At 41.1% G+C, this 20,415-nt stretch overlaps 3 protein-coding genes across 3 annotated transcripts in view; 1 reads left to right on the top strand and 2 right to left on the bottom strand.

Annotated features, from left to right (window-relative positions):
• Positions 1 to 20,415, bottom strand: part of LOC109417806 (dnaJ homolog subfamily C member 22) — a 263,856-nt gene that overhangs the window by 27,685 nt on the left and 215,756 nt on the right. The gene's annotated exons all lie outside the window — the stretch shown is intronic.
• LOC109426759 (uncharacterized) overlaps positions 1 to 20,415 on the top strand; it is a 202,979-nt gene that overhangs the window by 77,289 nt on the left and 105,275 nt on the right. The window lies entirely within an intron of this gene.
• On the bottom strand, positions 11,785 to 18,556 carry LOC115264387 (uncharacterized). Its single transcript, XM_062853542.1, has 3 exons — positions 18,349 to 18,556; positions 18,223 to 18,291; positions 11,785 to 18,161 (listed from the first exon to the last, which is right to left on the bottom strand). The coding sequence occupies exon 3, from the start codon at positions 18,067 to 18,069 to the stop codon at positions 11,995 to 11,997; it is 6,075 nt and encodes a 2,024-aa protein (XP_062709526.1). The 5' UTR covers positions 18,070 to 18,161; positions 18,223 to 18,291; positions 18,349 to 18,556; the 3' UTR covers positions 11,785 to 11,994.

The following is a 20,415-nucleotide window of genomic DNA, read 5'->3' as shown; positions in this document are numbered from 1 at the left end:
TGAATTCCGTGGTCATCGTTGGCGACTTCGTCGCCTGTGCGGTTGATTGGGGTAGCCGCTTGACTAACGCGAGAGGCTGGGCTCTACTCGAAACTATGGCTAGACTGAACGTGGATGTCACGAACGTAGGCGACAAAAAAATACAGCAGGAATGGTGTAGAGTCCAACATTGACGTGACCTTCTGGAGCCTAGCTCGGACTGGAGGGTCGACGATGGATACACGCACAGTGACCATCTGGCGATTCGATACAAGGTTGAACACGGAGGAAGACGGCTGCAGCCGAAGGTCATCGAGCGTCATCGGGAATGGCTGACCTCACACTTCGATAAGCCGGCATTTTTTGAGCGATTGCTTATGGAGGACAGGCCCGACGATCTATCCTGCGATGATCTAGTTGTGCAGATGATGTAAAAGATCAGGGAAACGCTGCAACCGCAACACTAGACTGGCCCAAATACAAAAATGTTGAAAAATTCCACGGGGCACCCTTTAGAATCGTACCTTTGGATGAGAAGAACAATCTGCGAAAGATTCAGCTCAATCGGTTGAAAACTGAGCTGGCGCAAATGAGTTGAAGGTTTGTATGGGATTTACAGTCCAAATACAGGGGATGGCCAAAATGTTTGGGATAGGCAATTTTTTTTCTCTCACAAAAAAGTTCAACATGCTATAACTTTTCATAAAGTGCATCAAAAAATCTCAAATTTTGACTGTTTGTCAAGCTATTATATGTGCATCATTGGTACAAATTTGGGCTCGATTGATCAATGTTTCGCAAAGTTAGAACCGTTCGGGTGAAACACTATTTTTTAGACAACTCATTTTTGAGCTGTCATATCTCGGAAACCAGTGAACCGAATTGAATGGAATTTTGAACGAACACCAACAATATGTAAGTGCTTCACAAACTATTAAAACATATGTGCTTTTTAAACGTTGAAAAAAATTATCATGGATTGAAACTTTTTGGATTTTTCTCGAAAAAATGTATTTTTTTACATCAATGTCAATAAATTTAAGTGTTGATATCCAAAGATTTTCCACTTCTGTTCTCAAATTATCTCTAATCAGATATATTAGAGCCTATTTAGATTGAAGGAAGAACACATTTAGTAATTTTTGTGTGGTATTGTAAATTTGACTTATTTTCCTCTATTGGTAAGTTTCCAGTTCCCAAGTAGAGCGCTCAAGTAAAATTCCTCCTTTTTCCGTAAGTAATTTTGACATTTGTTTAACCGACAGCATTTTTACGAAACGATGCTGTAAGAAGGATGTGAAGAAAAGGGCACTGCATACGGCGGTTGCTAGATAAATTGTTCGTTGCTCGTGTGGCGTTTCATGGCCTTGTTGTTTACGATTTGGACTTAGAAAAATTTTGTTCGTTTCCTCAGGAAGTGTGATTGAAATTTAAATTTAATTTTTGCGCGCATATGGGGAAAATCCAGATAGTGAGGTTTCAACGCCACGGTGTCAAAATCTCAATTATTATCGAACTTTCATGTACCTCGGATTTTTCTTCGGAAATTGTTAGTATTTGGGCTATATATTCATAATCGGAAGACGAGAAAATATTTTATCGGTGAAAATTTTCCCATACATTTTGTATGGGACGTTTTTTGGTTAAAATCAGTAGGGGGATTCACTTAACAGCGTAAACTGATTAAACTGATTATACGTCGCGATCACCAAGGCAATCTTTGATTATTTCATTCGCAAAATCATGAAACATTTCAAATAATCGGAAAATCATGGCTTACGCAGCAATTTAATCTGTTTAGTGAATACCCCTAGTGTTTAATTAATTTTAGTATGGAAAATAGCCAAAAGCTTAGATAAATCAAAATTTCCCCGATGGAATATTTTAAAACTTTCCAATTATAAGGTATAGCCAAAATGCTGACTTTCTGTGAAGAAAGATCCGAGGTACATGGAAGTTCGATAATAGTCGAAATTTTGACACCGTGCAACGGAGTTCCAAGGGAAATGCTAATGAGAGACGCTGGGACTCTAAGGGAACTTTTAATGGGTGTGTGAAGTTAAAATTAAGTTAAAATTCACAAATAAAAAGAAATTAAAAAAACACTTTTAATGGTATTACAGCGAGAACTATAGTTGGATACTAATTATAAATTCTGCAATATTGGAGTTCGGACTACGGTAGGAGGAATTCGGCTGGGACTCTGACGGTTACCTTGTGGAGTTTTAGATGAAATACGAGGTAGGACAAAGCTTCACAGGGAATTTAATGAAGATCCACGAAAGAATCTTTGTGATGAATCTTTTGGCATTCCGTACGAAGGTTTTTCTTTGGGGTTTCACAGAAAGTCCTCTTGAAATTCTTCCAGTTCGCAGGGGATTCTCATAAAATATCTCTGAGATTTTCATTGGAAGTTCTACAAAAAATCCCTCCGTGAGTTCCTTCTAATTCAGGATCTATTAATTTTGTTTTTTATTTTGGGATCTTCTAGGAGTTCCTTCAGGGTTTTCTCCAGAGGTGTTTTCTAAGATTCTACCAGGAGTTTTTTCGAACTATTCTACAATAATTTCATCCGGGATTTCTTAAGTATTTTTTATCCGGGGTTCACTCAGATATTTATTCGGAGATTGCCGCAGGAATTCCTTCCGGGATCATTTCAGGAGTTCCTTCTAGGATTTCTATAGGAGTTCATTCTTAGATTCGTCCTGGAGTTCTTTCAGTGATTCTTCCAGGATTTCTTTCTTAGATACAACTTTTTGAGATTCATCTAGGTTTTCTCTGGACGTTTCTCATGTGAATCCTCAAAGAATTCCATTTGTAACTCCTCTAGCTTCTTCCGGGATTCCTCCAGGAACTCCTTCTAGGTTTCCTCTAGGAGTAAATTTATGGGTTCCTCTCATAGTTTCTTCTGGTATTTCTCCAGGATTTTCTTCTAAGATTACACCAGGGGTGGCATCAGGGACCTCTCCAGAAATTTTACCCGGGGTATCTTCCGGGAATTTTTCAAAAGATCTTTCCGGAATTTCTTCAGAACTTCCAAACTCCTGGAAAATAAGTCAAGGTTCTTCCAGGAGTCCTTCTAAGATTTGTCCAATAATTTATCCAGGATATCCTTCCGGGATTCCTCCTAGAACTTCTACTGGGATTCCTTGCAGATTACATATTCTGAAATTCTTTCTGGAAGTTTCTTAAATTTTGCTCATGGAAATACTCCAGAAGTTTTTTTTATTCTTTATGGAAGTACATACTCCAAGACTTGCTCTTGAGTTCCTTATAAAATTCCTCCAACAGCTTCTTAAGAAATATCTCCAGCAGTTTTGCTGGGAATATCTACACGAGCGATTTCAGAGATTCTTTCAATAGTTTCTTCCCAGATAAAAATCTGAAGACATTCCAAAAGGTTCTGGAGAAATCATAAAAAAAACTCGTGAAAGAATCCCTGAAAGAACTTCTAGAATAATTTCATAGGAATCTTCTGGAGGAATCTCGGAAGGAATTTCTAGAGAATTCCATGAAGGAATCTCTGAAGCAATCCCGTATGGAGTTACAGGAGTAATCCTGGAGAGAACTCCTGGAAGTTCTGAACAAATCCTAAACAAATTGCTGGAATAATATCTGAGGGAACTCCCTAAGGTATCCCAGAAAAAAACTCCTGGAGCAATCCTGAATTAATTTCGAGAGAGATCTAGGATGGAATTTCTGGAAGAATCCCAAGCAGAAATTCTGAGGGAATCCCAGAGCAATTCTCGTAGGGATCTCGGAACGAATTCCTGGAATTCAGAAAAATTTCATAATAAAATGGTAAATGACTAATTTTTTACCAGGAATAGTGTATTACGTAAAGCTAATACTATACAAATTTCATCAAAATCGGTTGAATATTGGTGGAGATATCGTTGAAACAAGAATTTTGCCATTTGAGAAGTTTGAGCAAACGAACGTTTTAAAAAATATCTCTTCTTCACCGTTATAGCTCTAGATTTAAAAATACTGAACCGATTTCAATAAAAACTGTTCTGTATGTAAAGTATACATGTAGAAATATTGTGTAAAAATTTCATTCAATTTGATCTAGCCGTAACAAAGTTTTAGCCGTATATGTGGCACAAAGTCACAATAAGCAAAAATGTTTTTTTTGTATCGTGACATTCACACAGTTATAACTTGAAAAGTTTTCAAGCAATTTGGCTAAGAACAGTTTTTATAATGGTTTTACAGTTTCAAATGCTAATAAAAATCGGAACAGTCATGACAGTTGTACAAACAAAATAGTACACACGGAATAAAATGGTAAAAATGTACCTAAAATATGCCTTGAAGCGATTTGAGTTTTGAATACTAGAAAAACGTATTGAACCGATTTTAAGATTTTTTTTACCAGTTTATTGATACTCTGTTAAGAACTTCGAGTCAAATTTTCAGACGTCTTGACGAGTTACATCAAAATTATAGCCTTTACAATTTTTAAAACGGATGAAAAAATTTACTAAAATCTTATTTTATGATATTAACAATATCTGCGCCAATACCAAACTGAATTTGTTGTCATTGTTATGGTATTAGCTACACATTATATATTATTCCTGATCAAAAAAATATTTGATTTTGTGAACGCAATCAAAAGCTATACATTATTTTCAGTGTCCAAATTTCATTGAATACAGTCTTTACTTCTCATGGTTCTAGTGCACCATAGAACATTTTATTCAACAAACGAAATGAAATGATTATGATGCAACAGTTTTTAGAATCATTGTCTCCTCATCAGCTAAACTCAAATGCTATTTACTTTTTTCAATAGTCGAACTATTTATAAACAATTCAGTTTTGGGGTGTCTTTATAAATTTTTAAACTACGTAACGGCAAATTATTCAACCTCAAGAAATTCAATCTCGTGTTCAGATGCAGCCATGCTGAGGGACGACGGAGCACACATTATAGAGCGACACGGCTAAATACTAATGCACACTGTGAACGCGCAGGCGCGAAAGAAGAAACACAAAGAAAGAGAAATGTCCCTTTTACTCACGGAATAATACATCGACATATTATTCCGTACGGAAAATCAACAACATGACTGACAGCATCGCATGACAGTGCCATCTGTTGGCAAATCTTTCTGGCTGTGAATTACTTATCAACTGCGAACGCCTAAGTAATTTTGATTGCAAAAGTTTTACGTGAGCATTACTTGTCCTATCCTTTTACACAGTACTTATCAAGTGGAAACTAGCCATATATGGGTAAAAATTTCTACCCGGTATAACTTAATTCGCCTTGAGAAAATAGTACATTTTATTACGTCGTATTAAGTACCAATATATTGTTGATAAACGTTAAAAAATTCATTCAATTCGGTTCACTGGTTTCCGAGATATGACAGTTCAAAAATGAGTTGTCTAAAAAATAGTGTATTACCCGAACGGTTCTAACTTCGCGAAAAATTAATCAATCGAGCCAAAATTTGTACCAATAATGCACATATAACAGGTTGACAAACAGTCAAAATTTGAGATTTTTTGATGCACTCTATGAAAAGTTACAGCATGTTGAATTTTTTTGTGGGAGAAAAAAAGTTGCCTATCCCAAACATTTTGGCCATCCCCTGTATATGGGAAATTGGATGACCTCCAGTCTCTCATAAAACTCGCCTGTTTGGTGAGTTCGATTCGGCTTAGAATTGAAAGAATGGTTGTTGATACCCTAATGTACAACTTTGTAGAAGACCATATCATGATAAAACTTAATATAATTGTGATTTTAGCCAACGGTAGTTATGTGCGTCACGTGTTGGTCGGCCGTAGATTGCGCGCTACATCATAAGCAGCTATGTAATTATTCACTGTCTCGATACTCACCCACGTGCGTGAGCAATGGAAATAATGGACAACATAGCCGCTTATGATGTAGTGCGCAAATATCGGACGGCAAACACGTGCTGCATGTAACAACCGAGAGTAAACGGGGGAAGATATTCTCATCCTGCTTTTGTTGGCTAAAACCGCAACTAATTTAAGGTTTATCATGATATGGTCTTCTACGAAGTTGTTCATTAGGGTATCAACTTCTATTCTTTTAATTCTGAGCCAAATCGAACTCGCCAAACCGGCGTGTTGTATGAGAGACTGGAGGTCATCCAATTTCCCATACATTTGAAGTAAACATCCCATACAAACCTTCAACTCATTTGCGCCAGCTCAGTTTTCAACCGATTGAGCTGAATCTTTCGCAGATTGTTCTTCTCATCTAAAGTCACGATTCTAGAGGGTCCCGTGAATTTTGAAAACTTTTTCGCGTCATACAAATGTGGGCCGGTCTACGCGACACGATACAAGACCATGGGCAAACCGGTCATAGCGGGGTCGCCCCAGTAACGAACGACGAGCTCATCGCAATAGCGAAGTCGCTTAAATTGAACAAGGTTGCGGGTCCGGATGGTATCCCGACAGTGGCCGTAAAGACGGCCATCGAGGCTAGCCATGACATGTTTAGACTACAGGCTATGCAGATGTGCCTAGACAAAGGTGAATTTCTGAAGAGGTGGAAAGGCAAAGATTGATTCTACTGCACAAACCCGGAAAGGGGCCGTCCATATACCACGTGGACAGAAAATTCACGGTTTTTCACCCCCTCCCCCCTCCTCGTGGACAAGCGTGGACTTTTCATTGACCCCTACCCCCCTCTCCCAATGTCCACGTGGACATCCGAAAAAAATGTTTTTTTTTTTTAATTTCTAAAATAAACGAAAAAAGTTATTTTAAAAAGTTTTTTTAACATTTTTTTTCTTTTTTCTTCGTAAAAAATGCCCTAAATATAATTAATAACTTCATAAATAAGAAATAGTCTAAAGCTCTATATAAAATACAAACAAGGTATTATTTTCTCTTGTATCGACTTTTCGAACCCTCTTCGAATGACTGTAATCAGTGTCACTGGATAACTGACACTGAGGAAGATTACAAGTGGTAGTTGAAATAAGCGTATCTGTCAAAGGATAAGCAAAATAGGGCGGAATTATAAGGTACAAAACTGATTATACTCATTCGAAGTTATTATTTACTATTTTTAAACAAAAAAACTATGCAGGAAGAAAACTTTTTGAGTGGTTTCGTGTGATATCCATCGCCTGATGTTGATGATTGCTCAGTCTGTGCAATCTATGATTGAAGATGTCGTTTTTTACAATGTTTTGTTTTGTTAAGATAAAGTAATATTTTTCTTAGATTTTTGTTGAGGTATTTCTCAGAAGCTTACAAAACCGAGAATTATAGCAACTTTTCAAAAATGCATAGCGTATAGTCGAAACTTAATTATATTGTTGAGATTTACACTTCAATATCCTATAGAAACATCTTTAATTTTAAAGGAGCATAGGCGCCAACTTAGGAGGGGCAAGCATAGTTTTGCCCCCCCACCCCCAAATATTTGATGATTTTTAAATTTTCCCATACAAAAAATCAGAAAAACCAGGCTTTGCACCACGCCCCCCCCCCAATAATTTGACCAAGTTGGCGCGTCTGAAAGGATGCTTTAAAAAGTGTTGAGATAATCCAGCAAATCTTCGCATGTATTTTGAAACTTCGAAGTAGTTTACAAAATTTGATATGAAACTTCGAGAAATCCATACAGAACTTCAATGAAAACTTGTTTGTAAATCTTTGTTTCTTAATTCTTATGACAATGTTGTCCACGTGGACATTTGACGAACCCCTACCCCCCTCTCCGTGGACATGCGTGGACTTTTCTCGAACCCCCTCCCCCCTCCAAGTTGTCCACGTGGTATATGGACGGCCCCAAAGCCACCCGTTGGCATACAAACCTGTCTGCCGTTTAGACACCACCGGGAAACTGTTGGAACGAATCATTCTGTCAAGGCTGATGGTCTATACCGAGAAACCTGATGACTCTGGCCTCTAGGATAACCAGTTCGACTTCCGGAAGAAACGATCGACGGTGGACGATATTAGGGCTGTAACCAAAATGGCTGAGATAGCGCTAAAAAGAGAAGCGAACGGGAATTCGCTATTGCGCGGTCGTCACGCTAGACGTAAAGGATATGTTCAACAGCGTTAGTTGGGCCACCTTCAAATATGCCTACACCACCTAGAAGTCCTGGTTAGCTTATGCCGGATACTGAAGAGCTACTTCCAGAATAGAATGCGACGTATGATGGCGTATTAAGGCTTAAGCTTCCACCAAGCTAAGAAGAAGGCTTTGCTCAGTTGAGGTATTACGCCAAGAAGAAAAAGGAAAAAACGAGTTACGAGAACTCCTTCCTTTCCGAAAGCAGATTCGCTGAATGGTTCTTTAAATTGAAGTACACCCAAACCATCGATTTGTTTTCCTCTTTCAGGCATGATAGATACCTACTAATTCGTTTAATATAAAATCATATCGTGCAAAAATAGTTTTGAACCTGAAAGGTGCAACGGTCACGGCATGTGCAAAAAGTATCGTGACGAACAGTGAACTAGACATGTAGAGACTGTACCTTAGGCATCATACCTATCCCTATAGCACACAGGTCTTGTGTGATAGAGCCGATCCAAATTGATGGCCTGTCTGCAATTGCAGGGCGTTTCTCACCTTCATCAATACGTACGGTTCTCTCGTTGCACCAACCACACTGCAGCTTTCTCCGTCCGCACCAATTTTGGGGGGAACATGTGGAGGAAATTTTCGAACGACATGTCACGCAACACTTTGGGACGCGCAGGAATGAATTTGAAAACTACCTCCGGTGATAAATGACATTTAAACTGCTGCTGTGTTGGATTAGCGCCGCGGTGTCGGTCGGTACCCGGCCAAGTGATGAATGTTTTCAGCTTTGATTTGTAGATGCACGATTCGGACGGCCAACGCATGCGCCAGTTGAGTTGGGATGTTAAGCTCCACTGACTAACTGCTGAATATGACGCATTTGTTATGTTGGCTGAGTGATGTTCGGTGTTATTCAAATGACGATCAATATGATGAAGTTCCCGGAGACCTGGCATTCTAGCGCTTGAATATCTTATTTATCATTTAATGATTGACGTATAATTGCAGTAATAACATTTCACATTTTTGTTATGCATTAAGGATCACGTTTTCATCGGCTTCTCCGGGGTTCGATAATAAATTAGTGTTCGAATCGATAAAATCTCTAGTAGATTTGAGAAACGGATTAGTAGATGTAAAACCTGACTGTGATCAATTGCATGTTCTCACATTTTCTCGGTTACTTTAATACGTTTCAGAAAATGTTTGAATATGTTACGGTTCATTCGTTGTGTAAATGCAGCTGATCTGATGGTAAAACGATCAATTAGTTAGTAATGGTGAGTAAGAGAAGAGGTTATGTCGTAAAAATATCTATTCGATAAGGAAAAAAACAGTTTACTATCAGTCTTTACTAGATAGATCCATTGGTCTATCCGGTTCTTGAGTTCGAGTTTGATTGACCGCCCGTACCAGAACCAATGCATTGCAATGCGATAATTGCTTGGGACTAACAAACATCTTCAGTGTGTGAATGTCCATAATCGTATTATCTTTAGACTAGGATGACGTCTGCTACGTCAAATTGAAAGATCGGTCTATTGTGACCTCTGCATCTGGGCACGTTCATACTGGATTGTTTCAGTGCTTGTAAAGTAACATCTTGATGACCAATTAGTCTTTTAGAGGTTATGAAAGCCGTTTTAAAACCAAACAGGTACCGTTTATTTCAGTTCTATGGTGGTTCTGAGAACCTCTTCTAGCCTATTTGTTCAAAAAAAAATGTTACTTAGGTGGGAATCCTGAGTGGCTGAATAGCGTTGGTACGCTAATGCCTTGTGCGAGGCAAATCAATGGTACAGTTCTATGGTTGAATATTGTGGATTTAGCAACAAATTGGTGTCGGAAGTAAGATTAGAAAAACCAGCCACAGAAATCCAATGTCGCGACTGTTCGTGTGACTAACATCTAGTTTGCCTTGCCCTTACAGCGTCAGTAGCGGTACTATAAGTGTCAAATAAATTTTGTTTACCAAAACAAAAGGTCCTCTACAAGATGGGCACTTGAAAATAATCAATTATTACAACTGAAGTTATTAAAATAATTAAATAGGAAAACTAAGTACAGCGCCATTGGCGTTCTAGTGTATTTCTATTGAAGTAAGTTCATTGACATAACGTCGGAAATAGTGCGCTGTATAGTAAATCTGTTGCTCTATACAGCGCACTACAGGTATACCTCGATTTAGTGGAAATTTCAATTTTTGAAATGTCTATAAAATCGAATTTTCCATAAAATCGAAGCAAAATTTTTTATTTTATTTTTATGTAAATTTTATACCAAAATATACCAAAACATATAAAAACAGCATGAAAATTGAGTTTTCGATAAAAGGCTCGTAGTTTTTGGCATAATTCTTGTTAAATAACGAATTAACCACTATCTCGCTTTTTGTTAGGATCGAAATCTATTGTCTGAAAAACTATGTATGTTTGATTCAAAAGCCAATATTTTGAGTAATGGACATACACAATAACGTTATTTGCATAAATGTCCCAAAAATTTTAATAAAGTTCAGAAATTACTCCAGGGATCCCATCTGAACTTCCTCAAGGGGCTCCTTCGGAAATTTAGTGATTCGTGACAAGTACTTGATAGAGCGTGGTTACTGGTTGTGCTGTATTTGCCGAACAATCTTTCTGTACAAGTAGGTTTGTGCCGCTATCTGCTCGGTCGCCTTCTGTTGCAATTCTGAGGTGTTAAATTAAATTAAGTGAACCCAGAATTTTCAATTTGATTACGACGGTCTCCGAATAAAACTTCCCACATCAAATCATCATATTACATTTTGTTAGTTTTTATTAAGGCGCCGTCCACAAATTACGTAACGCTCTAGGGGGAGGGGGGAGTATGGCCGAGCGTTACGGTCCATACAAAAAATTTAGGGTTTTCATACAAAAAAGCGTTACGGAGGGGGGAGGAAGGGTCTAAAAATCTCGATTTTAGCGTTACGTAATAAATGGATGCTGCCTAATGTGTATTTTAACTTAAATGCTAATTCTACACTCCAACATATGTATTACAAAATATTTCAGAAAATCTTCCATGTGTTCCTCCAGAAAAGTCATAAAGAATTATTTAACGAAATTTGGCAAGATTTGCTTCACCAATTCCTCCATGATTTTTCACAAATCATTTCAGAGATTGTTCGAGGAATCCACACAGGGATTGATTCAGAAACTCTTCTAGTTATTTATTCATTAATTTCTCTAGGCATTCGTTCGAGAAAATGTTGAAGATTTCTTTAGAAAATTTACCAAAAAACTCTTCAGAAATTCTTCTATTCTATTTTTGTTTGCGGAAACTTGTTCGAGTATTCGGCAAAAAATCCTTCAAATTCTTTCAAAAAATCTTCCATGAATACATTCGGAAATTTTCTTCATAGATTTGTAAATTTCACAAATAATTCTTTCAAAGCATCTTTCATGATTTACTTCTGAAATACTTCCACTTTTCTCCTAGTGTGGGGTCAGAAGTCACCAAGTCTCAACAGCAACACTTTATTTGGTTTGTGCGCTTTAAGCTAAAAATAGATTTTATTTCAGCAAATTCAATTGATTTGATTATATGAGTGGAACACTTACAATTTTGGTGTACTGATTTGAATTATAGGATGGATCGTATCGTCAATTCCACTGAATATAGTTTTAGTTCTGCAATAACAATTTTACCATTTAGGTTACGTTTAGAGTTTCGATCACCGTACTTACTAGATTTTATATAACAGATTTTAGTATAAATGCATGGTAAATTTAAGAATAAACTTTAGATTTAAGGCACTGTAAATAGTAGATGTAAGAATAAATCAATAGTGTAAATAAATATTCAATCGAATTCACAGTTTTATCAACAAATTCCTCCTTACATAATCACTCCGTTTGCTTCGCTATATGCACGCTTTGTTATTCCCTACCTATCATGCCAGTCATTCAGATTGACAACTGCGAGACAAGTACGGATGGAAAGTGAGATTCCTAGTCCATTGCAGTGCTACCAGAACGATGGGTCTTGTCGTTACATACCCCCTCCCGTAAACCATGGTGAAAGGTTGAAGTCTCGAGAGGATCGTCACCTGGTTTACACTGCTCTACAACGTCAAGAACAGCAAGTTTAACCGCTGCTCTTTTCAGTACTCCTGTCGCTGTTTTCACGAGAGCTTGACGAACTCTGCCGTCTTTTCCAGGAAAGACCTGAATGATGCGGCCCCGAATCCACTGGTTCCTCAAAGTTCCATTCACTTTTAAAACTAAGTCACCTACTTGTAGATCCTTTGCTTCCTCATGCCATTTAGACCTGCGGGCGATTACAGGCAGAAACTCTTTGATCCACCTGCGCCACAGTTGATCGGTGATGTGTTGAGCAAGTTTCCAGTTACTCCTTAACGTCGCATGTTCTGGGACAGGTTCCGTGGGTCGAATTCTCACTCCGTTGGAGCTACCAAGCAGAAAATGATTCGGGGTGATAGATTCTTCGTCCGCTGACTCCAAAGGCACGTAGGTTAAAGGTCTACAGTTGATCATAGCCTCTGCTTCAAACAGAACGGTCTCCAGGGTTTCGTCATCTGGTCGTCGAGGAGCGTCTAGTATTGTCCCAACCGCTGCCTTCACCGAACGTACAAGACGTTCCCACGCCCCGCCCATGTGGGGTGCAGAGGGTGGAATGAAACACCATTTTGTCTGCGCGCTGGTGAACGTGAGAGCTATCTCCTCATTCCGAGACTTTATCTCGCTGGCCAACTCCTTGCTTGCGGCTTGAAAGCAGGTTCCGTTATCGGTGTGGAATTCAGCAGGGGTACCTCGCCGAGATACAAATCGACGAATAGCCATGATGCAGGATACAGCGTTGAGGCTATGCACCACTTCGAGGTGCACCGCCCTGATGGTAAGGCAGGTGAACAGTGCCACCCATCGCTTTGCCTGACTCCTACCGACTTTCACGAACACCGGGCCAAAGTAGTCCAGTCCCACGTATGTAAATGGCCGGATGAATGGTGTTACACGGGCTTCTGGTAGAGGGCCCATTACAGGTGGTTTTGGGGATGCCTTCGCTATTCGGCACCAGGCACAACTTCGCATGACTCGACTAATCAGCGCTCGCAGTCTGGGTATGTCGAAACGTTGTCGTAGTTCGTTCGTAATGGTTTCCCTATTCGCATGACGAAATCGGCAGTGGAACGACTCTACGAGAAGAAACGTGATTGGATGCTTCTCGGGCAAGATCGCTGGATACTTTGTTTCGTATTGTACGAAAGGAGCTGCAGAAATTCTACCTCGCATACGGAGAACACCATCTTCGTCCAGGAAGGGCCATCGCTTGTAGATGCGGCTTGATTTCGATACTATACAGTGTCGTGATTCTGGAGATCCTTGGGTTCGTTTGAGCACTGTTATTTCCTCTGGAAAGGCTTCTGCTTGTGCGGTTTTCCAAAGAAACTGCTCTGCTTTCGCCAGCTCCTCTTGGTTAAGTATTCCGCTGGCTAGTTGACGACCATCGACCTTCCGTTTTAGATTGTCAACGTACCGCAACACAAACGCGACCGTACGCTGCATTTTCGTCCACTTGCTGAATCGTGCAGGATCTACGATAGAACATTGAATCCGGTGCAGATGCACAGAGCGTATTTCTTCTTGAGTGGTGAAGGTTTGTAGCTGTGCTGGCCAAGAGGTTTCGTGTTGCCTCAAGAAGTTTGGACCACGAAACCACGGGCCGTCTGTGCTGAGATTCGGTCCAGTTTTCCATTTAGTGGCCTCGTCCGCTGGATTAGTTTTCGAGGGTACCCATCGCCAGTTCTTCGCATCCGTAGAAAGCAGAATTTCTCCGACGCGCACTGCAACAAACTTGTGATAGCGACGGTGTTCCGATTGAATCCACGCTAACACCGTTTTGGAATCACTCCATAGGAAAGAATCCTCAATCGGAATGGTATGGTACTGTTTTACAGATTCCAACAGGCGAGTTCCGAGAACGGCAGCTTTCAGCTCTAAACGCGGAATGGAGATAGTATTGATTGGGGCCACCTTTGTCTTGGCGGCAACCATAGCCACTTGAATCTGCTCTCCGACTGGAAGACGGAAGTACGCCACGCACGAATACGCAGACTCACTGGCATCTACGAAGACGTGCAGCTGTAGTTTATCGAAATTATTCGGATAGGGTGCCCGAAAGTAGCACCGAGGAATCCTGAGCGACGGCAGTTGATCGAAGAGTGCAGTCCACTGTTTCCATCGCACCAAGCAGCTATCGGATATAGGATCGTCCCAGCCAATCTTCGAAATCCAGCTATCTTGGATGAGGATCTTCCCGTGTACCAAGAAGAAAGAGATACAGCCAAGTGGATCGAACAAACTCATCACTACTTTCAGGAGTTCCCGCTTTGTCGGCACATGATCGTCCTCCAACACCGCTTGTAGATCGGCTCGAAGGGCAAACGTGTAGGTAAATGCGTCCTCCGTTGGTACCCAGCGCATTCCGAGTACCGATTCAGTAGTTTCCCCACGCGTCAACGATAAGTCCTTGGAGTTTTCGCCAGGAAGCTCTTCAATCCTTCGAAGTACCTCCACAGAGTTCGAAAGCATATTACGAATTTCAAATCCGCCCATCGCATGGACGTGTTTCACTTCCCCAACTACTTGGACCGCTTCCTCGATCGTCTGAAAACTGTCCAAGTAATCATCCACATAGTGGTTGTCGTGGATCGCAACTACAGCCCGAGGATACTGGTCGGCGTACTCTGCAGCGTTGAGGTTCTTCACGAACTGCGCCGATGCTGGGGAGCACGTTGAGCCAAATGTTGCAACTTCCATAATGTAGATCCTAGGTTGCTCAGATGGATGTTCCCGCCAGAGGAAGCGTTGAGACTGTTGATCTTGTTTCCGTATTTTGATCTGGTGGAACATCTCTTTGATATCCCCTGCAACTGCAACCGGAAATTGGCGGAACCGAGAGAGTACAGCCGGGAGCGGGGTCAATAGATCCGGCCCTTTCAGGAGCTTCGAGTTGAAAGACACGTCGCCAACCTTCGCCGCTGCGTCCCATATCAATCGAAGCTTGTTGGGTTTTTTAGGGTTGACCACAATTCCTAAGGGAAGATACCACGTTCGACTGTTGTCGTTGTACGCCAGGTCTTCTTCTGTAGCTTGCCGTGCATACCCTTTTCGCTCGTAATCACGTATCTGCTGAGCAACCCTGTCTCCGAGATCTGGATGCTGATGAAACTTCCGTTCCAGAGATTGAAGCCGGCGTAGCGCCATGCCGTAACTGTCGGGGAAATCCACCGCGTCTGTCCTCCAGAGAAGTCCGGTTTCAAAACAGTTTCCGATCCGCCGGGTTGTAGATTCCAAAAGAGCTCGCGCACGTTTGTCCTCCTCCGAATCTGTTTGGAAGCCAGGCGATACCATGCTGCTTTCGATTGCAAAGTAATCTCGAAGTTGTTCATTGAGAAGCTTATCAGGATCCGATGCAGTGGCAGCGTGAAAGTTAACAGCAACGCTTCGAATCGCACTAGAAGAAACGCCACCGTAGACACTCCATCCAAGATGACACTTAACGGCCACCGGTTCATAAGGTCTTCCTTCCCGCAATTTCCTCGGGACGCATAGGCCGAGATTGTTGAGTCCGATCAGCAATTTGGGTTGCACGTTCGTGTAGTCTTCGATTGGGAGTCCTCGTAGGTGAGGGAAACGTTGAGCCATTTCCTCATAACGTAATGTTTGTGACGGAAGCACTAGGCAGCTCACGGTACGTACATGACGAAGGTCATGATGAGCCCCGCCGCTCTTTGCAGTAATCTTTAACTGTATTCGCTGCGAGTTCGTTTCTTCTCGGGAGACACTTCCAGTCCAGTGTAAAGTCAGTGGTTCTGTTGGCCCTGTTGCGTCTAACTGTTTAGCCACTGTTTCTTCGATGAGAGTTTCCGACGATCCTTCATCGATGAAGGCAAAGATGGACAGCTTTCGTCCCTTTGCATGCAGCACCACTGGAACGATCCTGAACATACAGAACTGATCCGTAGACAAGTGGCTGGCTGTCATACCGGTAGACTGAGAATTTGACGGCGCCCCATGGAGCAGTGTGTGATGTTTGTGCCGACAGCCTTCTATTTCACAACCTTTCCATGACCGGCAGGGCCACTTTCCGTGGTTATTGAGGCAAGTACGGCAAAGACTCTTCTGTTCTGCCAGTTTCCAACGGTCGTCTGTCTTCAGGAGCTTGAATCGATCGCATTCCGCTAGTCTATGGCCTTCTCGACTACAGCATGGACATGGTTTCACCAGCTTTCCAGTCTTGACCATCGAAGTAGATGGAGTTGAAGCAGAACCTGCCGAATGGGTTTGAACGACGCCTTTACTTTTCACTTTAGCCCTGTCACTCCTTGCGGACCGATCAAGTGTGGGAAGCTCGAACGAAACCTGACTCGCCGTTGCCACCAGCCCAGACATGAACTCTCCAAAAGTCTGCAACGTAGCTACCGGAAGCCGAGACTTATAAACAGCCCACTCCATTCTCATCGTCCCCGGCAGTTTCTCCACCAGCTCTTGCATGAGTGCGGGATTTGAGAGGTGGACATTCTGGCCCGCCGCGACTAGATGGTCAACCAGAGTCTGAACTGCTATTCCGAATTCAATCACGGTTTCCAAACGGTCATATCTAGGCGTCGGAGCGTGATGGATTTTTTCCAATAACGAACGAATCAGCAGTTCGGGTCGTCCGTAGAGAGTGCGAAGTGTTTGAATCACATGCGGTACGCTGGACGGGAGGAGAAGCTTGCTACGCACGGACTCCAACGCGTTACCATCAAGACATTTCTTGAGGCGGATCAAATTTTCGACGTTTGTATAGCCGCATGCTATCGTGGATTGTTCGAAGCTCGTTATGAACAGTGGCCAGTCCTCCGGACGACCACTGAACTTTGGCAGCTCCTTCCCCAGAACTTGTCGCGCTGCCAGCTGGTTGGTGTTTAGAGTTGCTGGGACCTCGGGTGGCGCCAGATTGCCACACGAGTAAAGGTGCGATTGACCAACTTCGCCACCAGATGCAGCGAACATCGACGGGAATGGTTGCGGATTCGGCACTGAAGCTGGTGCAGCAGATGGAACGTGTGGTGGAATGCTGCTATGCATCGGTTGATTTTCAGTCGCTACTGTAACGGGCATCTGCGCCGGCGGCGCCACATTGTTCGCGCCATACGGTGTGCAGAACGTCGGCATGTTTGATTGGAAGGTAGGCGGAACAGTAGTTGACATGAGCGGAGGCGCAAGGGAACTAGGTCCTGGTCCCTGACCAGGCGCCGCCGAACTGAATGGAAATTGCGGTAGAACGTGCGTTGATGTCATGGCTGCAGTTTGTGCCAACGCGGGGAATGGCTTGTTGGTGTGTACAAGTGGCTCCGCCGGAGGTGGCGGTAGATCCTCTTGTTTTGCCAGCCACGATGACACCTTCTCGTTCGAATCTACGTTTGAACCGGACTTGCTGCCGAATTCGGACATCTGCTTTAAAAGCTCATTTTTCTTCTCAGCGGATTGCTGCCTCATGATTTTCCGCTTTTCGAGAATCTCCTTTTCCTCACGTAGTTTCAACTCACGTAGGCGGTTTTCCTCTTCCTGTAGCTTCCTTTTTTCCTCCAGCTGACGTTGAGCTTCCTCCATTTCGCGCTTTTTTAGCTCTTCTTCCGCCTCTAAATCACGAGCCTGCTGCAACTCCTGATCCTCAATCATTTTCAGCTGCGCCTGCAGCATAGCCATTCGTGTTGCGGAACTGACACTCGAAGGGGCAGGGTTGTTTTTCGAGTTTACCTTCTTCGACGAAGCTCTTGATGACTTCTTATCCTGCTTGTCCGGCGGTCTCAACGATTCCTTCGGCTTGGCTCCGGTTTTCTTGAGCTTGCATTCACTGCACACATACGGCTGGTCCTTAATGCTCACATCTACCCCAGCGCAGGTAAAGTGCTCCCAATCCTGACACGAATCACAAGCGACCATCTGCTCATCCGCCGAATCGGGTCGTTGGCACTTCTTGCAGTTGAACCCAGTGGCATTGTGATGTCCATCCATATTTCTCCCTCGTACAAAATTCTTAAAGATTTGTGGGGTCAGAAGTCACCAAGTCTCAACAGCAACACTTTATTTGGTTTGTGCGCTTTAAGCTAAAAATAGATTTTATTTCAGCAAATTCAATTGATTTGATTATATGAGTGGAACACTTACAATTTTGGTGTACTGATTTGAATTATAGGATGGATCGTATCGTCAATTCCACTGAATATAGTTTTAGTTCTGCAATAACAATTTTACCATTTAGGTTACGTTTAGAGTTTCGATCACCGTACTTACTAGATTTTATATAACAGATTTTAGTATAAATGCATGGTAGATTTAAGAATAAACTTTAGATTTAAGGCACTGTAAATAGTAGATGTAAGAATAAATCAATAGTGTAAATAAATATTCAATCGAATTCACAGTTTTATCAACAAATTCCTCCTTACATAATCACTCCGTTTGCTTCGCTATATGCACGCTTTGTTATTCCCTACCTATCATGCCAGTCATTCAGATTGACAACTGCGAGACAAGTACGGATGGAAAGTGAGATTCCTAGTCCATTGCAGTGCTACCAGAACGATGGGTCTTGTCGTTACACCTAGAATAGAAATATGAGTTGAAATTCCTCTATGGAGGAATTCCTGTAGGGATTCTTACAAAAATGCGTTCAGAGATTCCTTCAGAAATATCTTTAGACATTTATTCAGATTTTTTTTCCAGAGATTACTTTAATAAAATTTTAAGCGATGCCTTCAGAAACTATTTTTTTAGAAAATATTTCAAAAGTTCCTTTAAAAATTTGAACTGGGGTACTTTGGAAATTCTTCCAAGGATTTCACCAAAAAATTCCCACAGCAACTTCCAATTTCTAAGGATTTCTCCAGAAGTTTCAGAAAGAGATGTTTATGATTTTTTGTAGAAATTTCTCCTTTACCTTTTTTGAGATTTTTTTTCCGTAAAATCTTTCGGAAATTCCTTTAAGCATTCTCTCAAACGATTCCCCAAGGATTCATTCCAAAACTTTCTCCGGGGGTTGCTTTAGAAACTACTCCAAGGTTTTTTTTTAATTCAAACTTCTGTCAAAGAAACTTCCTGGAATTTCTCAAGAAATTCCTCCAGGGTCTCCTTAAAAAAAATGTAAGAACCATTCGGGAATTTTCTCCAAGGATTTCTGTAGAAACTACCCTTGGGGTTCCTTCACAAATTTTTTGAGAGGTTCTTTCAGATAATCTTCCATGGCTTTTATAATATCATATTAATTTATTCTAACAATGATTTCTTCAAAAATATCTCCAGATTTTCCTCCATGGATTTCTTTACAAATTTCTCCAAGGATGGCTTTGAACAAACTTCTATAGATTTTTCGATAATTCTTTCATGGACCCTTGCTGAAATCAATTCTAGGATTCGTTTAACCCTCAAGCAGTCGCATCTTTCACTACCTGCAGTGACGCCGTGCTCACGCTGTGTACCACATGCGTGCATTTTTCATGGTGCGTGTACTCAATTCACGACTCGACGGCTCCCAGGATAAAAAATCTTTTACGAGTTCCTGAAAAAATCTTCTTAATGAAATTCTTTCAGGGACTTCTTTGGAAAGTGCTTGTAGATTTACTTCAAAAAGATATCCAGGAAATCCCAACGAAATTCAGCCAGAATTTGTTTCACCAAATCTTCTAGAGATTCCCTTAGACTTTAGTTAGTCATTTAGGAATTTCACCAAGAACACCTTTGCACGGGTAGCTTAAAAAATGGGTTCAAAAATTTTTGCATGGATTGTTCTAGAAATATCATCTACGACTTTCTTCGGATTTCTTTAATAGAGATTTTTCCAGATTTTTTTTCAAAGCATTCATCCATGAAGTTTCTCAAAAATATTCATTGAACTTTTTTAGAATATAATTCACGGATACATTGAGAATCAGACGTTCAAAACTCTTTCAAAATTTTCTCAGAAGCTTTCTAAAGAACTGTCTCCAAAGATTGCTTTAGGAATTCTACAAGAGATTATTAAGAAAAAAAACCTAAAATTCATTCACGTTCCTTTAGGTGTTCCTTCAAAATATTTCAAAAATTGCTCCAAGGATTTCTTAAGAAAGTCTATGGAAATCCTCCAAGATTACTTCAGAAAATTTTCTATAGATTTTGTATACTTCTACAGAGGATTGCTATGGAAAGGCTGGAAGATATTCTTGCAGAAATTCCTGTAGAAATTGACACAGAGATTTCATCAGAATTTCCGTCGGGTATTCCTCTATGTATTTTCTCAGAAATACTTTCAGGATTTCCTCCAAGCATACCTCAAAGAATTTCCCTATGGATATCTCAAGGAATTCATTAAAAAATGTTTTGGAC

The sequence above is a fragment of the Aedes albopictus genome, chromosome 2 (genome assembly GCF_035046485.1).
Source record: "Aedes albopictus strain Foshan chromosome 2, AalbF5, whole genome shotgun sequence".
NCBI classification, from domain to species: Eukaryota; Metazoa; Arthropoda; class Insecta; order Diptera; family Culicidae; genus Aedes; species Aedes albopictus.
The sequence above is the reverse complement of the archived record's forward strand: the minus strand, read 5'-3'. Positions and strand labels throughout refer to the sequence as shown.

Excerpts from the sequence above, each read along its gene's own strand:
- LOC115264387 (XM_062853542.1), bottom strand. The coding sequence starts at position 18,069 with ATGGATGGACATCACAATGCCACTGGGTTCAACTGCAAGAAGTGCCAA.